The following is a 19,390-nucleotide window of genomic DNA, read 5'->3' as shown; positions in this document are numbered from 1 at the left end:
AATGTGTTTCAGTTGTGTTAACACTAGACTATTCATCTACTTATTTTTTTTAAGATTTTATTCAACACAGAGAGAAAGGGCACAAGCAAGGAGAGCAGCAGGCAGAGGGAGAGGGAGAAGCAGACTCCACACTGAGTAGGGAGCCCGTTGTGGGGCTCGAACCCAGGACCCTGGGGTCATGACCTGAGCCAAAGGCAGATACTTAACTGACTGAGCCACCCAGGTGCCCCATGCTTATTTGTTTCTTATAACATATTTCCCTTGCTAGACTGTAAATTCTTTCCAGATTCCTGAAGTTGAATTCAGCACTTGGCACATAATAGCTGCTCATAAAATATATGCTGCATGATGGATGGTGAGCCCTTTAACCAACAGCAAAGATCTTTTCTGTCTCTTTGTGTGCTAATAACTAGCAGAGTGTACTGCTCGCAGTTTGGTGCTGAGGGATAACTGAGGCCTTAGAACCATGCTCAGTCTCTTCAAGCACACAGACTGTTTCCTGTACTTCCAAGACACCTTGGGGGTTCAGTTTTGCGTATGGAGGAGTCATCTGAAGTATGGGACCATCTGTTTTTTCTTGTCCTCTGACCAGTTTGTGCTTCCAGCCTTGAGTCCGGAGTACATGTGTAAAATGAGGTGACTGAATGGGATGTTCTCTAAGATTCGGGCAGTCTTTAAGATACCAGGACTTAGAACTAGGTGATTCCAAGCATCAGTTCTGAACTAGGCTTGCTTCTAAAGCTGTCATTATCAGTAGCAGTACAAGGCTCACCGTATGGTATAAACTTGGGCCCACGTCGCCTCATCTAAGGCTTCCTCATCATTGCCAGAACTTAGCTTTTTCTAAACACTTCATGTTTCTTCCAGACCTCTCCCCACTCCCAGATAAAGCTGTGTCCCAAGTAGGAAGCATACCATGTGTCGGAGATGTGCCCCGATTCCCACACGGCTCCAGGGCGGATATGCTCAGAACATCGCTCATTTCTATTCACAGTACCTAAACACAACTAGCAGCCCGTGGTTCCAGAATCTTCTCACAGATGACCATGAACATGAGAGCAGTCAACATTTAAGAACTTTCTACTTACTAGACCCACTCTACCAGACCCATCACTGTGTTTAAATAATGTGGTCTTTTTTTTTTTTTTTTAAGGATTTTATTTATTTGAGAGAGAGAATGTGAGAGAGTATGAGCAGGGAGAGGGGCAGGAGAGGGACAAGCAGACTCACTGCTGAGCAGGGAGCCCGATGTGGGGCTTGATCCCAGGACCCTGGGATCATGACCTGAGCTGAAGGCAGACAGTTAACCAACTGAGCCACCCGGGTCCCCATAAATCACTTGAATTTTTTTTTTTTTTAAGATTTTATTTATTCGACAGAGACACAGTGAGAGAGGGAACACAAGCAGGGAGGGTAGAAGAGGGAGAAGCAGGCTTCCTGCTGAGCAGGGAGTCCAATGTGGGGCTTGAACCCAGGACCCTGGGATCATGACCTGAGCTGAAGGTAGACAGCTTAACAACTGAGCCACGCAGGTGCCCCTAAATCACGCAATCTTAAAATAGGAACCCTGCGAGATTACCTACTGTGTTCCCCATCTGATGACTGGCAAACTGAGAAGTTAAATGGCTCACTGGAGGTGACCCAGCTTTGAACAGGCCAATCCAGATTCTGACTCCAGAGCCCATTCCCATAATTACAGTGCTAGACTGTCTTCTGCATACTGGATTTCCAAGTTCTTCCTCTTCTTCTCCTAGACCCCCTCTATGATTTTATACACGTTCTTTGTCTGATCCCTAATGTGGCCAGAAAATGAAAGCAATCGTGTGCTAATGCCAATATCTCTTATGTTTCTAAGCAGATCCTCTACTAAAGATGGGTGATGCTGGGCTTCCTATTCAGCTTGAACCGAAGTCAGTAGATGAGCCCAGCGCACTGAGATTAGATGTTTTGCCCTTCGATACTGTTACCATGATGACCCAGAGTATGCCAGAAGGGTGTCCCCTGATCACACGTGAGAAAGAACTGCTTGTGTTAAGTGAAACACATCATCTTCATTTCAGATTTTTAAAATCTTCTCAAAGAAACTATAATGCTATTATGTGAAGATGCTCCAAAATGCACTTGTTCAAATTCTTGGAAAGTAAAAGTCATTCAGAAGGTCATGGTTCCCGCCCCCACCCCTACCCCCACCATCTTCAGTTGAGTCTAAATCTTGGTGCTGCAGTGATTATCCCTGACTGGCACACTTGGTTTGGTTTTCAGTGGAATGGTCTATTAGCTCATCGGCCAACAAGATTCTACCCAAGGAACAGAATTTGGGGGAAACATCTAAGTCCACATCACTGAGGAAAATCTGTTATTTTCAATGAGATTATGTAGATATTAGTTGAGTCCATATCATGGTCCCAGTCACTTTCTCCGCAGAGCTGTCTGTGATAATCTGCATTGACTTCTCAGCATACACTGCAAAAGCCCTTTGATAGGCCCAGGGGGATATCTAGATTACTGCTGCTAAGAGTTTTAGATATTTGTCTTAAGCTGTTGACTTGGAGCCTCACTGAAGCATTTAGGGGCATATTACAAATCAGCTTCCTGACACTATATTGATGATGGCCAATGGGTCGATACGGCCCAGTGCCTATACTAATAACAGAGAACAACTTCCTTATTTTAGCAGCCATAAAGAACGTCTGTAAGTTTATTATTAACCACCGTCACCTACACCCATCAATGATGTTGAGTATTTTCATAGATAGTATTTTCATAGATTACTAAAAATAGCATGAAGGTTCTTCTTCCCTGATCCCTTTTCCAGTGGCAGTTTTAGAATACCCATATATGGATATAGGAGGGGTTTAAGAGCTTGGAAGGGAAGATAGGAGACTTGTAAGGAAGTCACATTGTACAGAAGACAGACTGATTTGTGCTGAGAAAGGGAAGAGAACTTGATGGAGATGACGGAGGGGCTTACATCCCTTCCCCAGCCATCACTGACATCCCCCACGAGCCGCCCTGTGTCAGGCGTGCAGCAAGCAACCATATCTACATTCAAGAATACCAGGTTTTGCAGAATCCAATACTATCGCTGTATATTCTCCAGTGGCTGAGCTAGAAAGCCTTTGAGCAGGATACTGTTTGTATGAGGCTAGGTCCGGTCAGAAACAGGAACCTCTCCTTTCAAACAAAGGGAAGTTAGAGCCAGTTGGCAGAGCTGGGAAACCAGCTGGTGAGGCAAACACAGAGATGGTTAAGGTGGGAAGACAGGAGCACCATAGGGGGAGGCGCAAACCCAGGTGCTGGGCCAGTGGCCGGAGCCGTGGAAGGCTGTGAAGGAGATTCGGTCCGTGCCGGGATGGACTGGATACCGTCCACGCAGCGAGAGAGACAAAGGGAGAAATACCCTGCCTTCTCCCATCTTCCTCCTCTGCTCTTCCACCAGCACCTTCCATCGGTGGGACCCACCCAGACCCAGAGGGCCGGGGCTCCTAGGCATTGCCCTGCCCTGGGATGTGGAGCCAGAGGAGGAGGCAGGCGCGGATCTCACAGCAGACAGGCCGTGGATCAGCCAGCCCCCTGTCATAGATTTGTGCCAGTTATGTCCCAGTTACTACACATGAGGTTCAAGTGGATCCCATATTTTGAGACACTTGGTTATTTTAGCTTTTCCCCGTTACAACTCCCATAGAGGAGGATAATAGACCGAATATAATTTAGAAAGTGTTTCAATGCAAATTCTGAAAAACAGTTTTTAGAAACTTAAGACGTTTGGAAAACTGCCCCAGTTCGGGATGGGATTGGGAACAGCAATGACAGGTACGAGTTTCCAACGAAAATTAAGAGGCTTAGACTGCCTTGGCATCCTTACTGCAGTAAAGCACCGGTTCTTGAAGTGTGGTCCCCAGAAAGCATGAGCATCACCTGGGTGCTTGTTAGAAATACAGGTTCCCAGGTGTAGCCCGGGCCCTCTACAGGATCCACCAGGTTCCCCACGCACACCCCGGCCTTGATCCAGTAAGGATCACATCGCATCTGCTCCAAACAGAAGTCTACTCTTAGGAATGTGCACTCCAGAGAACAGAGCAGAGCTACTCAGACTTTTCCCCTAAAATAGTTCCCACTGGTGAGGTATCAAGAGGGCTGACCCAGGCTACTCACAGACTGGAAATTCCTATATGCCTTCTGTCTAATTCCAGTATCAAACACACAATATCCTGAATTTATGTTTAATTAGAAATAATGAGATACATCCCCCCAAACATCCCCCCCAAATGCACCTATAAAATTGTCCCATGTGTGATTCTGTGGCTTGTCTTCACTTCGTAGTTCATGGCCACGTACCCTCATCCAAAAGATGGGTCTCCAAAACCAGCTCACACATGGGCTAGCCCGCAGGGTCTGGGGGAGCCCAGGGATGGCCAGGATGGCCACAGGGAGAGGCAGCCACATGGACGGTCCAGCAGCACCACATCTGGGGGGAAGGAATTGTAACTGTACTCCACAAGCTCCTTCCTCCCTGGCCACTTCCACAGAATTATTCTCCAGACGTACAGGTGGAAGGGAGCTACCCAGACTCTCCGATCTGGGGATCTGTTGAGCAGTCTTTGGGTCAACAGTGGTCTCAGTAGAATTGCGGGAGCCCTTTGACCCCACCACGATGTGGCCAGATTACTGAATAAACCTCGGGCTGGGCCAGAGCTGCAGGAGGCCCTGCCGTAAGGTGGTGCCATGGCCACCGAGACTTAGAGGTGACGGTCCACTATCTGAAATATTTACCGCATCACTTACTCCCTAACTTTGCCCCAGAGCAAAGCGCCTACACTCTTTATGTCCTACACCTTGTCTCTCAGAGGCCTTTCCCACACACAGTCCCCAGCCAATGTAGATTAACCAACTGCTCTGTACTGCCATCTGGTGGTCACAGAGGCAAGCACACCTATTAAATTCGGTCCCAGCCCAAATTAATAGGATCTAGTTCCCTTTTGCAAAAGCTACTGGATTCCCAAACCACAGCTTGTTGTATAATCCAGTGGACTCAGAAATCAACAGAACCTACCAAGACAGATGCCAGGAAACCTTAACAATAATGAGAATTAGAACAACAGCATTAATAGCTACACTGTACCACTTTCTAATTTACATCCCTTGACTTATCTATAAAACAGTGGTTCCCGCCTTAGAGAATTGTTGAAAAGTTAAAATGAATGAGTACACGGAAGTTCCTAAAACAGGGGTGCCTGGGTAACTCAAGTCAGTTGGTCGTCATCCTTCAGCTCAGGTCATGATCCCAGGGTCCTGGAATCGAGTGCCACATCGGACTCCCTGCTCAGCTGGGTATCTGCTTCTCCCTTTCCCTCTGCCCCTCTCCCTGCTCCTGCATGTGCACGCTGTCTCTCTCTCTCTCTCTCTGAAATAAATAAAATATTTTTTTAAAAAAAGAAAGAAAGTTCCTAAAACAGTATTTGATACATAGTAAACACTGAAACATTAACTACCTGTCTAAATACTCACAAGTACTAACAGTATGCCGGACACTATAGTAAATGCCTTACAAATTTCTAGCTCATTTAATTTTTCAAAACTGTCCTGGCAAGCTGGAACAGTTACCATTCCCATGTTGCAGGTTTGTCAGCTAAAGCTTGAAGAAGCTAAGAAATTTGCCTCGAGGTCACAAAGCTAGGAAGTGGTGGTGGGAGAATGGAAATTGGCAAGTCGGCGCCTAGATTGCTCCTTTAAACACCCGGCTGAAATGCCGGTATGCTGCGATGAATCTTCCCGAACATTTACCTAAATGCCATCCCACCCCACACAGATACCCCGCTGCCACCACCACCATACCCACATATTCAAGACTAGAAGTTCTCAGGGAACACCTGCACGCCATTGTTTTCCCAGAACCTGCTCCACTGCCCGGTACACACTAGGGATTTGTTGGAGAGCCGTGGAATCAGCGGAGACACCGTGTAATGACTGTGATCATTCACGAAACGTCTGTCTTAAGGACAGCAGACCAGTGACCACCTCAGGAAAGAAAACATGGTGTCACTTGTCTTCACTTCCTAGGTCATGGCCACGTACCCTCATCCGAAAGATGGGTCTCCAAAACCAGCTCACACATGGGCTAGCCCACAGGGTCTGAGGGGGTACCGAATAGAAATAGAATAGAATAGAATAGAATAGAATAGAATAGAATAGAATTTGAATAGAAAGAAGGGCCATAGACCTGTTTTTTTGTTTGTTTTTTAAGATTTTATTTATTTATTTAACAGAGAGAGAGAGAGACTGAGAGATCTCAAGTAGGCAGAGAGGCAGGCAGAGAGAGGGGGAAGCAGGCTCCCCATTTGAGCAGAGAGCCTGATGTGGGGCTTGATCCCAGGACCCTGAGATCATGACCTGAGCTGAAGGTAGATGCTTAACCCACTGAGCCATGCAGGCGCCTCATAGAACTGTTTTTAAGATCCATCAGAGAGATGTGGTTTGCCAGTCTATGGACCACAAGGAGAGGAAAAATGGAGTGACATTCTCACTGTTGGAAAAGTCTTACTGTTCCACATTTAACACAGACACCCAGGATCCTGCGGCTCCAGCAGGAGTAAAGTCATGGGACCAGGACCTGGCTTGTTGCCCGGAGCTCGTGCAATGAAGCACCGCAGGAACAGTGTAGACACCCTCCTCAGGTAAACACACCGGTCAGAACAGCCATAGGAAAGGCCAACAAGGCAGCCCTCTAAATAATACGATCTGAGTGGGCCCAGCACAGCCTCTCATCAAGATACAGCTGTTTCAACCTGACATTTCATCCTCGGAGACTGACTGGTTTCTTGGCTCCTGAGAACTCAACCTCCAGCCCGGGAGCCCATGCCTCCGCCCCTCCTGCATTCTCCAGTGGAGACTGGGGACCCAGCAGCTCCCCTCCTCCAGCCTCACAGGGTGGTCCCTGAGATCGGAGTCCTCACCTCAACAGCTTTGCTGTTACACGTCCTCTCCCTCGGGACTCCCTGGACAGAGGCTGAGGAGACCCCTGCCAAAAAGCCGCACATATGAGGGAATGAGCCAGAAAACCCGGGGCCTGAGGAAGCACAAGGAGGGGAAGCTTTTTGTATTTGGTCGGGACCCTGAGCTGGTGGTGTCCTACTGGTGCCCGCCTTACCTCAGGATTCAAGGGGGCAACTGTGCGTAAACCAAGTTGAGGAGGGAGTCATGAGGGAAGTCCCCTTTGTTCACTGAGTCACCTTTTAGGTTATCAGATTTGGAGGAGAGCTTTGAGGTCATGGACTCCTTTTGCAGATAAAGAAACTAAGGAGTTAAGAGACCACAAAGTTTGTTTTTGTGGTCGAGGGACCACAAAGTTTCCCACGTCTGTGCACCTGGTGCGGGAGCTGTTGCTAACATGTAACTTTGCCTGGCTGGCTCCCATCGGATGCCATATGACACTTTTAGTCTGATAATTAGGACTGTCATTTCGACTGTTGTTCTTTCCAAAATATTTCACAAAACAGAAGTTTTGTTGATTGTTAATAACTCTTTTGCAGGGGGTGGGGGAATTCTGTGGTTAAATAGTTTGGGGAGATACTGAAGTCAACAAGGTAGAATAGTTCTTATTCAAAACCACGAATGTGTTCACCTTTAATTTTTTTTTTTTAATTTTATTTATTTAAGAAGGAGAATGAGCAGGGAGAAGGAAATAGGGAGAGAGAGAAGCAGCCTCCCCGCTGAGTGGGAAGCCTGACATAGGGCTCCATCCCAGGACCCTGGAATCATGACCTGAGCAGAAGGCAGACGCTTAACCGATTGAGCCACCCAGGCCCCCTTCATCTTTAAACTTAATCTCTATTGTTCCAAACCTATCTGACCAGGGACCCCTTTCTGAGGGGAAAAACCTACAAAGACATTTCTGCACATCGATATCCCATCGAACTCAGTTCTGGACGATGCTAACATATATCGTAGCACATCAACTATAGGAGATTTTATTTATTTTTATTTATTTGAGTCAGAGAGGGAGTGGGAGGGAGAGGAAGAGAGAATCTCAAGCAGACTCTCCACCGATGGCAGAGCCCAGCTCAAGTTTTGATCTCACGACCCTGAGATCATGACCTGTGCTGAAACCAAGAGCCAGGCCCTTAACGGGCTGAGCTGCGCTGGCGTCCCGTACATCAACTATTGAGGACGTGTAAAACAGACTCTTTGATGGTGCTGGTAATAAAAGGTCCTTGTATAGTTTTTCAGGTTCTCCAAAATCAGCCAAGCTCAGCCTCTTCAGGAGAAAAGGAAACACACCAAGAGTTTTCCAAGGCTATCCAAAAAGGAGGAAATGGATTGAGTAGTCTTAGAATGTAGCTTCTTGTCTCTTTTCTGTTGTGAATTCAGCGGTCAGGGAAGTTGGGCAGGCCATCTTTTATTTAGCCTAGAAAGCACCTGCCGAATATTATCCTTCATTCCTCTTGAGCCCAGGAGCTCAGTACCCAGAAACGACTCACTAAATATTTGTCAACTTCACCTGCTGCCCAGGTTACATGAAACCCCAACTGTTTTGTAAACACTGGTGAGTTGGTTTTTTCAAAAACGGAGCTGGAAATTTAAGTGTTTAATTTCGTGTCTCTTTCCCAAGCATTCCAATTTCAATCAACTCAGACCACTTCCCCGAAGCTGCCTCTACCGCTCCCTCGTGGACTAGAACCCTTGGAGCAGAACGCCCTTGACCCTGAGAATGACCCAAGGGAGGTTTTTCAGCTTCCCCAGCCAAAAAGGGAGGAATTGAGTCCCACCCATCTCTCTCAGCTCCTGCACTCGGGTCTTTGTTTTGGGCCACTGGGTAGTGTGACCTCAGGTAGAAAATCTACTCATCCTTCATTCATACCTATCCCTCAGCAGGCATTTCTTCATTTGAATAGCAAGTGCAAAGGGCCTGTGGGTGCTAGATCCTGCCGGGAGTTAGGCGTTGCCTGCGAGGAGCTTGGGATGGGAAGGGGAGGCAGACAGCAGAGGACGCCAAAGCATTCGTCCCCTCGAAGATAGCCGCGGAGGACAGGAACCATCCCTTGACCTCCAGCGTTCAGGTGCCTGGTACTGGTTACTGAGGGAAGGTCTTCAGGATATACTCAGAATAACTAAATCCAGAAAAAATTGGTGGGCTTTTGGGGACCTCCCTTTCAAAACCTTTCCCCTGGGCTTCCTTTTAGGGAATATCTTAATATCAGTGATTTCCCGTCAGTGGTTGGTCCTAGTCTAGGGATACACAGAATGAGAGCTGACATTAGATTGGTGCTTTTTTTTTTTAATTTCCCATTTTTTTTCTTTGAACTTTTCATTCTGACAGTACGTCAGGTTTACTGAAAAACTGTCAGAAAAGTTCAGAGAACCTTCCTATACCCTCGACTCACAATCCCCAAAAGTTAACATTTACCACATTAGCTTGGTCCTCTCTCTTTCTCTACACATGCACACACGCACCCAATTTTGTTTCTAAATCATTTTAAAATTTACAGACCTCGTGCCCTTTCCTCCTTAATCCTTGCCTGTGTGTTTCCTAAGAACAAGGACATTCTCTTATATACCCCAGTGCTCTGGTCAAAATCAGGAAATTAACACTGACTTAATACTGTTACCTAATCTACAGGCCTTTTTCAGATTTCAGCAACTGTGTCAAAAATGACCTTTTAGCAAAAAGCATGTGCATTTCATTTGGGCATCGTATCTCCTTAGTCTTCTTTAATCCGGAGTGGCTCCCCGGTCTTTGCCTTTTCTACTATTCAGAGTACAGGCCAGCTGTTTTGCAGAATATCCCTCCATTTGGGCTTAACAGATGTCGCTTCACTCCTCCACCCAGTTTATGTTATTTTGGCAGGAAAACCAGAGACGTGGTACTGAGTTCCCAGCGCGTCCCATCGGGGGCACCTGGAGCTGGTTGGTCTCATTGATCGCAGGCAGTGTTCCCTTTGGTTATCGGTCGCAGGTGCTGCGTGCTTGGTTTCTTCACAGCCCACATACTGTTTGAGCCTGAAGCATGTGCCGGGGAGATGCTGAAACTAGCCATTCTGTTCCCCTCAAACTCTTGCCCACTAGTCTCAGCACGCATTGGTTCTTGCTGGAGTCATGTACTGTTATGGTGGTGATTGTTCTGGTCCCATTATCCCTTGTGTGTGTGTCAGCTGGCTTTCTACTTACAAGGCAGAAATCTCCCTTTTTAAAATTTCTATCAGCAAGATTCACAAGTCCTCATTTTATGCAGTGGGTTATAATCCTTTGTATCTGTAGGATTTATTTTGATGCTCAGTTGTTCCTAATTTGGCCAGTAGAGGACAACTGGAAAGAGGAACCAACTCAGTTCTTCTTTCCTTTGCCTCTGTCACTCCTTAGGACTGTCCCTGTTCACAGGCAGCCCTGGCAGCTGGGCTGAGCCTTTTTCTGTGTCTCTTCTTCTGCACAGTGGCAGAAGACTGACTCTTCGTGGTCTTCCCACCTCCCCCAACCCTCACCACGTTCCCCCTCATGGAACAGGATTTTCCAACAAGGACACTTAACTAGTAACTGACAGAGCATTAGTGAGTCCATCCTCAAACACAGGACTGTTTAACTTCAACACAAAATGCAGGGCAGAGTCAACCCCCAACACAGGACTCCGCGGGCGGGCGCCTGCGGCAGGCGGACATACCATCCTAATGGTATTTGCTTTTCCCCTGTGTAAACCAGGTGATGGTTGCAAAGGATTTGCCCTTTGCTTCTCTGTTGCTTTTTTATATTCCAAAGAGAAAGCAGATTTTGATTCTACTAAGTAATAAAAAGCACCTGACAACTTAGCCCTTGCCTTCAAGCTAGCTGTTGTCAAAGTTGAGGGGGGAGGAGAAAGCAGGTAGACTGTCCATTTTGAACTCAGTCTTATTTCAAAAGAGCATATATTCTGCCTCACCTCTCCTGGCCCCCCCCATTTTCACATGTCACACCAGACAAAGAATATTCCATTTTCGCTCCTGGAAACAGAAGAGCTTGTCGCTCAAAGCAAGATGTGGATGTGGACAGGACATATGAAAAAAGAAATATATTGGATTTGTTATTAGGTATCTTCATATAAGGAAGGAAATCCTAGATACGGGCAGGCAGGGGTTGGGTATAAATACATTAGTCCCCACCCTTTCCGTCCACGGTCACACAGCCTGGGACGCAGTTGCCTCAGTGAGGGAAGGAATGCCACTGGGGAGGGAAATCCCCGGGTGTGTGAGCGAAGGCCAAGCCCTGACCAGGAAGAGGCTGTGTCTGCTGGCCAGAGAGGCTCGGAGCATGGCCCTCAGGTAGGAGACCAGGTCCGGACGAAACCCATGAGGTGCTCCCCGAAGGCCAGTGGTAGGGGAGAAGCCAAGCTAGAAACTTGTTCTGGAAAGGGGAAACACCGTCAAAACGTCCTTCACATTCCATGGCTTTGAAGAAAAAAATAGAGATTCTGTAGTTTTTTTGGGGGAGGAGGAAGAGAGCCTAAAAGCCACAGGTGACTTGTAAATCCTGCAAGGAAGAGGGATGTGGTGGCCCCCCAGTTGGCATCTTCAAACTCAGCAGTCGCATTTCTGTGCGTGTGGCTCACAGGCCCAGGCCCCTGCAGCAGCGGGCTTCTCCAGGTCGATCTTGGTCAGCCTCTGACACCTGCAAACACAAGGTGTGGCTCAAGGCCTGCCCCTCCCCCACCTCCTCCCTTCTTTCTTCTCTCTCCCTTCCCGGAAACCTTCCCTCCTACACCTCCTGAGCTCCCCATCCGAAAATTGACCTCCCAGATATTTTTACAGCGATTAATATTTCACGATGGCTGGGTTATGGACATTGGGGAGGGTGTGTGTTATGGTGAGGTGCTGTGAATTGTGTAAGACTGATGGTTCACAAACCTGTATCCCTGAAACAAGTAATACATTATATGTTAATTTTTTAAAAAGTAAAATAAAATGCTGAATTATCCGTTAAAAACTTTTATGAGATTGTAATCAATTAAAAAGTTTCTTAACAAAGGAAAAAAAAAATCTCACGATGGCTTCAAGGACATTATGATGACCCAGTCAGTCCTCTCTCAAAAATTTCAAAGCCTGGTTTTTCCTTTTTTTTTTTTTTTCACCACCTATCATTCTAACTGTGTTTTTAAAGAGAGTCCAAGATAAATAAAAGTATTGCAAGCGGGAAGAGGAGCAGGGGTCTGGAGCAGGGTGGGGGAAGGGTGAGAGGAGGGAAGCCGGGCTGATGGAGGGGAGGAGGCGCATGTGGTATTTGTTATCTGTCCTGTGTGTCCAGCTGATATGTGAATGATTAGCAGAAAATAGGCACAAGTGGGAGCAGAGGCTGGGAACAAAATTCCGGGCTCTGGAAATGGGGTCATTGAATCGAGAGCGCTTTGAAGGAGGAAATGCTTGTATGCAGGGACCGCTGGCCGAGCTCGCTGCCGTCTCTCCCTCTGAGGAACTTCGTGGCACTGGGGACTTACATCTTTCAGTTGGTGCCACAGCTGATAGAAATATACCGTGTGACCCTTATCCAGAAAACAAGTATTACTTGGTGTTGCGAATGCGTTTGTTCATGTGTGTGTTGTGGCAGCTAGATTTTATCTTTCTTTAGTGCAAGGCTTCCATTCTTTTCTTTTTTTTTTTAAGATTTTATTTATTTATTGGGGCGCCTGGGTGGCTCAGTGGGTTAGGCCGCTGCCTTCGGCTCGGGTCGTGATCTCGGGGTCCTGGGATCGAGTCCCGCGTCGGGCTCCCTGCTCGGCGGGGAGCCTGCTTCCTCCTCTCTCTCTCTGCCTGCCTCTCTGCCTACTTGTGATCTCTGTCAAATAAATAAGTAAAATCTTTAAAAAAAAAAAAAAAGATTTTATTTATTTATTTGACAGAGAAATCACAAGTAGGCAGAGAGGCAGGCAGAGAGAGGGGGGAAGGGAAGCAGGCTCCCCGCTGAGCAGAGAGCCCGATGCAGGGCTCAATCCCAGGACCCTGGGATCATGTCCTGAGCCGAAGGCAGAGGATTAACCCACTGAGCCACCCAGGCACCCCCATCCTTTTTTTTTTTTTTTAACGTGCTGTGTCCAAATAGGTCTGAATAATAAGTATGTGCTTCTTGTGAAAATTAACTCATACACTCTCCAGCAATGCTATATGGTAAACATATCATCATTCCCATTTACAGATGGGATAGCTGAGGCCCAATATCATACAGCCAGTCGGAAGCAGAGCTGGGTTCTGAACCATACACTACAAGTAAATCTCCCCATCTCCAATCTATGATCCCATCGGCAAAGACTTTTTCTTTCTTTTTTTTTTTTTTTTTGTCATAATCAGTAACATTCACAAGTTCCAGAGATTAGGATAGGCTAACTTTGGGGGACCACTTTTTCAGCCCTCCGTGGGAAGGACATAGGTCCCCTAACCTACCCATCTATAACCTCTTAAAGAACACCAGTCATGGGGTGCCCGGCAGGCTTACTCAAAGAGCATGCAGCTCTTGATCTCGGGGTTGTGAGTTCGAGCCCCACATTGAGTGTAAAGATTACTAACAACAACAACAACAATAACAACAAACTTAAAAAAAAAAGAAAAGAAAAGAAAACAAGAGAGCACAGGTCATTTACCATGTGGGTAAAGGCTTGTGAAGCGGTTGTGAGGGCATCCTGGGAATCCAGCCATGACTAAAAGAAGACAGAAGAAGGGGCTGGGAGGCAGCAACATAGCCAACAGTGAACCACTTGTCCCTCTTCCTAGGGTGTGTATCTTACAGGGAGGGAGGGACCGGGGCTGTAGATTCTGTTGGCCTTTTTAAAGGCTGTAGGTTTTAGAAATGGGAAGTGACTTTAGAGGTTCTTCCACACCAGAGTTTTGGCTCTTCAGAGGCAAGATCAGAACAACAAGATCAGTTCTACGTGGAGGGAAGATGTGAGTCAGAGGTAAGCATCGGGAAACACGACACTCAGAAAGGGGCAGGTGGGAGATAAAAGTGGCCCAGAGCTGAACCCACCTGCTGCCTGAAGGCCCCCAGGGGCCAGTCCTTGAGCTGTAACAGCCTGGAGCCCTTGGACTGGAGCCAGGGATGGCCCAGTCATGGGAAAGGCAGCACAGGTGCATTCCAGTCTGGGTGAAGCTTGGAATGATGACCACAGCTGTGACCTCCTTGGGTGTCTGCTGTGGAACACGGCGGTCAGCCACCTTACCCAGATGTCCTTAAACGCTGGAGTAGCTAATCCCTCGGGAAGGAATCCTCTCTTCTCTCTTTCACCTCCTGATGTGGACACATTCCCGCATCCCCAGCGCAAGGCGGTGAGGGAGGAAATGGTACAGACCCTTTTCAACCCCGCTGTTCTCCCCCTAGCATTCTTCAGCCTGTGTGGCCTCCTTTGCCAATGGGAGACGACACAGGTAACTGCCAGGGTTGGTGAAAGGGCCTGGCACAGAGACCGCTGTCCGCAGGTGTTTGAGAGCTCTGAATCCGCGGTTGGGATAAAGGAAGGGGTTCCTAGGAACCCTGGCCTCCCTGACTCGCACGTTATCCTTTTGTCAAAAACTGTGACTCAACGAACTTGGAGTATCTGGGGCAGAGAAAGCAAACGTAACTCCTACTCACCTGCCATTCACTGTGTTCTTTCCCTTTTAACTTTCTTTTCCAGACGGTAACACAAAATAATCCAGATGGGGTGCAGGTGCTGTAAAATGATACAAAGGTAAAGTTGAAAACATAACCTGTCAGTGGAGGAATCTGGGATTACCACGGGGGCCCTCTGAAGACCTGACATGGGTTTAGTGCATTTATCCTGCTTTGGGGCATGACCAGCATCGCCAAGAAGTTATGAGTTTGGAACTGCTTTGATACCATTTAAGGGGACATGTGGCCCCAATTTTTAAACTTACTTTGCTCACCGCTCAGAGCGCTTGGGGAACGACATCATCCTCCGAGAGCGAACTTGGTTTAGGTTGAATTTCCAATTCCCCAGAGAGCTTCAATGCAAAGAGAAGCTTGGGTTTCAGAAATGGTGCCTGAATGAAATGACATCGCTGAACATAAATCACGCCCGTCACATATGTCCAGATTCCATTTCAGAATAACTGGGATCCCTGAGAATTCTACACAAATGAGAGGGAAGACATTAATTAATTTGCTTCCTTCACAAATAACACTTTTATTTATTTATTTATTTATTTATTTGTCAGAGAGAGAGAGAGAGAGATGGCGCATAAGCAGCAGAGGCAGAGAGAGATACAGAAGCAGGCTCCCTACTGAGTAGGGAGCCCGATGTGGGGCTCGATCCCAGAACCCTGGGATCATGACCTGAGCCAAAGGCAGGGGCTCAACCGACTGAGCCACCCAGGCACCCACAAATAACACTTTTTATCATTCTAGTTCTATATCTATAGCTAAATGGCTGTCTCCTTTTATTCATACGTATGTGAGTGTATAAATTCTATTCTACTATAGTCCTAATATGCTGGTAGGCTTTATCCAAAAAACGCTATAATAAATATTTATTATAAGTGTCATTCATTCAGTCCAGACTTCATATTTATTATTTTAATGACTGCACAGTATTCCATTAAGGGGATGTGCTTAACCCTTTATTCCCCTGTTATCACACATCTGTTTTATTTCCCTGTTGGGTTGTTTTAAACTCTGTGAATCACTTTGTTGCATGCTCTCTTGGATCTCTTCTTAGGATCTCTTCCAGGGGCAGCGGGGAGGTACACGTTTACACCAACTCTATCTAATTGGTTTAGACACACGTACAGGCTTAATGGAATAATCCCAGAAATTAACAGGAAGAGTAGAAGAAAGAGCCTGCAAAAAAAAGTATTAATAATGGAAGTTAGTCATTCATAAAGCTAGTAATGAAAAAAGTGAATTAGTGTTTAGCCTGACCCTCATTCTTGTCTCCCCCCCCCCCCCCCCAGCTATCTCTTTGATCCGGTTCAAGTGCCCTCCCCTGGCTATGTCAACGAGGTGAACAGCTGCAAGGTGGATGAAGGTGACACTGGTAAACTGAAAGGCAAGCAGAGCAGCCAAGTCGTGCACAAAAATGAGCTGCAGATCGTGGGCCTGAAGAGCACGGCCAGCAGAGGCCGAGCCTGCAGCGGGCAGGAGCCCCACTGGCCTCCTCCAGGACAGCCCCCTCAGGGGGATACAGCAGGGGGACACTGTGCCGGCAAAGCCGGTAGTGCCATCAATGGCATCAGCCCTGCCCTCGCCCCCCTGCAGCCCACTGGGGATCATGACAGGGGCTTACTGCCTGCAAACCGCGTTGCCCCAACTCACCCCTTCCCAGAAAGAGGGGGCCCGGGACAACAGGACGGTGCGCTGCTGGCCTCGCAAGAGACCCCGGTTGTTCGAAATGGGGACTCCAGAGCTGCTTCCAGGGCGGAGGGTCCTGCCTTGGAAGTACTAGACCATGACCTCCAGATCCCGGCCCCAGATTACCCTCCCCTTTGGGGCTCTGTTGTAGACAAAGGTGATCAGGAAGAAAAGGACTGTCTTTCCAAGAGCCAGACGGAGGAGGACCCTCTGGCAGGAACCCACCCCAGGGTGGGGGAGCATGGTTTGAACATGCCCTTCCCCTTGAAGAGAAGTTGGGATTCCTTGAACGAGGCCGTGTCGACAGACGGCCTAAGCGTCTGCTTTAAAGAGGAGGCTGTTGCTCAGGCCAGTTCGAGAACCGAGCGGGAGGATGCACGTGGCTCCCCCCACGAGCCGGGCGGGGACGCGGAGGATGAGGATGCGGCCGTGGCGGAAGCCCTTGCGGCCTTAGAAGCAGCAACCGCCGGAGAAGACGTGGACATGGACGAGGCAGATTAGGGCCCTGAGCAGGTGGTGCAGTGCGCACGTCGGGCGCTCGTGCTCTGTTGACAGACTGGCGCCCCCCACCAACCCCGGCGGCCTTATGGGTTATTTGCTTGGCTTCCGTTCCAATGATCGCCGGGGGGCCTGCGCCCTGGCGCTTGTTGTTCAGTCCGGACCGCCCCGCGGTGCCGACAGGCCGTCACTCAGGGCTCTGGATTGAAAATCAGAGTGGGCGGTGCGGGACTGCCCACCGCATGCAGGAATTAAACGGCCTGCTCGTCCACCCACGGATCGATGTTCTTCAGAATGCTCTGAAATCCCAGCGCTTAAACCCCTGCCTCCTCCCCACCCACCAAGGGCGCAGAATCACAGACCATTCTGTCTGTAAATTCTTTGTCTTGCTTTTGCGAGCCAGACATTGTACCCAACCTGGAAAAGGTAGCTCCCCCCACTGAAAGTGCCTAGTGTGTCCCCAGAGCATGGCTTGCCTTCAGGGACAGTCACCCAGGGAACTAATCACTAACCACTTGTTTGACAGCGAGTTGAGCTCAGCAGCCTTCAGGATGGAGAAGAAGCCACCAGTAAGCAAATGGTTAGTCATTAGCTGCGATATTAAGACACCTTGACCTTAACTTTTTTACGTTATTACTTTTTAATCTCCTCTGGGACTCGGGGAAGCGGCCAAAAGAATTCTGCAAACCGCTTGTGTTGTATTTGAGTTTTAAGTTCATGAGGTTGGGAAGAGCCAAGAGATAGATGTTTTATGCCACTTAATGTCTGATTCTGATTAAAATATAACAACATATGCGTCTGTCTGTTGTAACTCAAAGGTAGTTCTGATTTTCCCCAGTAAATCTTGATGTTTCTTTCCATTTGGAGAGCCGCACTTCCAAGTGGCAAGTGAGGAGAACCAGTCCGTTTGCTGAGGATGGCTTCGGCTGTCTGTCCCTGCCATTCAGACTCATGATACCACATGCTCTGATCTTACTGAAGGATGAACCACAGCCCTCTCTGGGTGCCAGTCTTCTAATTTATAAAAACAAAAACTACCTTTCCGACATGAGTCAGTGGAGAATTTAGAGGATGGACCAGTCTCTCTAGAAAGATTCGAACACGGAAGATGCCAGCATATGGCATTTCATAACACGGGCTCTGAAATGTGGCTGACCTCGGTTTGCTTTCCAGCTTTACCACATGACCTTGGGCAAATAACTTATCCCTTCTATTTGCCCATTCATGACATGAGAATAATAGTATATATTTGTAAGGATTAAATGAGATTGTGCAAGTATTTCTCATGGTGCCTGGCACATGGTAGGCACTCAATAAAAAGCTGAATCTTATCAGTGAGAAACAAATCCTTGAAAAATGGTTTTATGTCCTCACACCTGAAAACTCTAATACTGTCAAGTGTCTATAATGTCATCACTGCGCTTTGGTGATCCTTTAAATAAAAACTTGATTTCTGAGCTTCCCAGCATCTTTAAGGATGGCGGATGCTTACTGATGCTTACCAGACGTACATTACCCTGGGTTGGTTTGGTGGTCTCTACATACAGGGTCACACTGAGTGCTTAAAACATAAGCTGTTTTCATCGTGAATTGCATCATAGGTGGATTTGCTGTTGTACCAAGTACACTGAGTGCTTCCTGTTTGAGAGTGATCCCTTCAACAGTTTCCCAAAGTGTATCTGTTGGGATTCGGTTCAGCTGCATGTGTTAAGTGGCTTATATAAAAATAGAGATGTATTTACCTCTTCATGTAAACCAAGGCCATAGTTAGCACTAGAGTCCAGGGCGCTAGAGTTCCATCCCATCAGCGACCTGTGCTCCCATCATCTTTGCTTCCTTCTCAAGGCTACTGTGTCTTCCAATCCTTGGGTTTTCTTTCCCTGCAGGAAAAAGAAGGAAGGGAATCACCCTCCCTTCCATTTATACCTCCTTGGTCAACGTCTAGTCACATGGCCACATTGAGACACAGGAAAGGCTAAGAAAACTTTCTTTTCTGTCTGGCTGGATTTTCCAATTCAATTCGGGATTCGCTTACCGAGAAGAGGGAGACTAGACATCGAACACTGAGGCGGTCGGCTTGCCGTGTCTGTCACATCAGGTCCTCAGAATGCAAGAGCCCTGGAGAGAGCCAGTTTGCAAGAGGTATTCACAGTTGGCATATCAGAAGGGCATTGAATTTTCGGTCTAGTGGAAGGAGGACTGGACCGCGACAGGCATCCTGACTTCCCGCTGCTGTCTCAACAACAGGAGGATGAAGGAAGAAAATTCAGACGGAAGAGGGGTAGGGTGAGGAATGAGTGCAGACAGTCTCTTTGGCTTGCGTAGAAACACACTTCTGCGCTTGGCACGTGTACATAATTTCCCATTTTGAGAGTGCCATGGATATTTCGCCGTGTTAACAGTTCACCTGAGTTTTAAAGATTCTTTTTGTGTGAATAACTGCTTCAGACACCTTAGCAGATGACCAGGATTTTCGAGTGGTGTTTTTTTTGTTTGTTTGTTTTGTTTTTTAAAGCTATCATGGTGCCTTTTGTCTACTCCCATATCCAGGCTGTACCAAAGGATGTCCGAGGATAGAATCTTCAGGTCGAAAAGAAAT

The 19,390-nt window shown here is 47.5% G+C and overlaps 1 protein-coding gene across 3 annotated transcripts in view; it reads left to right on the top strand.

Moving 5' to 3' along the window:
- PGCKA1 (PDCD10 and GCKIII kinases associated 1) overlaps positions 1-18,248 on the top strand; it is an 87,730-nt gene extending 69,482 nt beyond the window's left edge. For all 3 annotated transcript variants that reach the window (XM_082728928.1, XM_082728926.1, XM_082728927.1), the window contains exons 3-4: positions 14,621-14,674; positions 15,897-18,248. In XM_082728928.1, the coding sequence (XP_082585054.1) occupies positions 14,643-14,674; positions 15,897-16,794 (930 nt within the window). In that variant the 5' untranslated portion in view covers positions 14,621-14,642 and the 3' untranslated portion in view covers positions 16,795-18,248. The remainder of the gene's footprint in view (positions 1-14,620; positions 14,675-15,896) is intronic.
- Positions 18,249-19,390: the final 1,142 nt, after the last annotated feature.

This window comes from Mustela nivalis, assembly GCF_964662115.1.
Source record: "Mustela nivalis genome assembly, chromosome: 4".
NCBI lineage: Eukaryota > Metazoa > Chordata > Mammalia > Carnivora > Mustelidae > Mustela > Mustela nivalis.
Note: the sequence above shows the minus strand (reverse complement) of the source record. Positions and strands in the feature narration are given on the sequence as shown.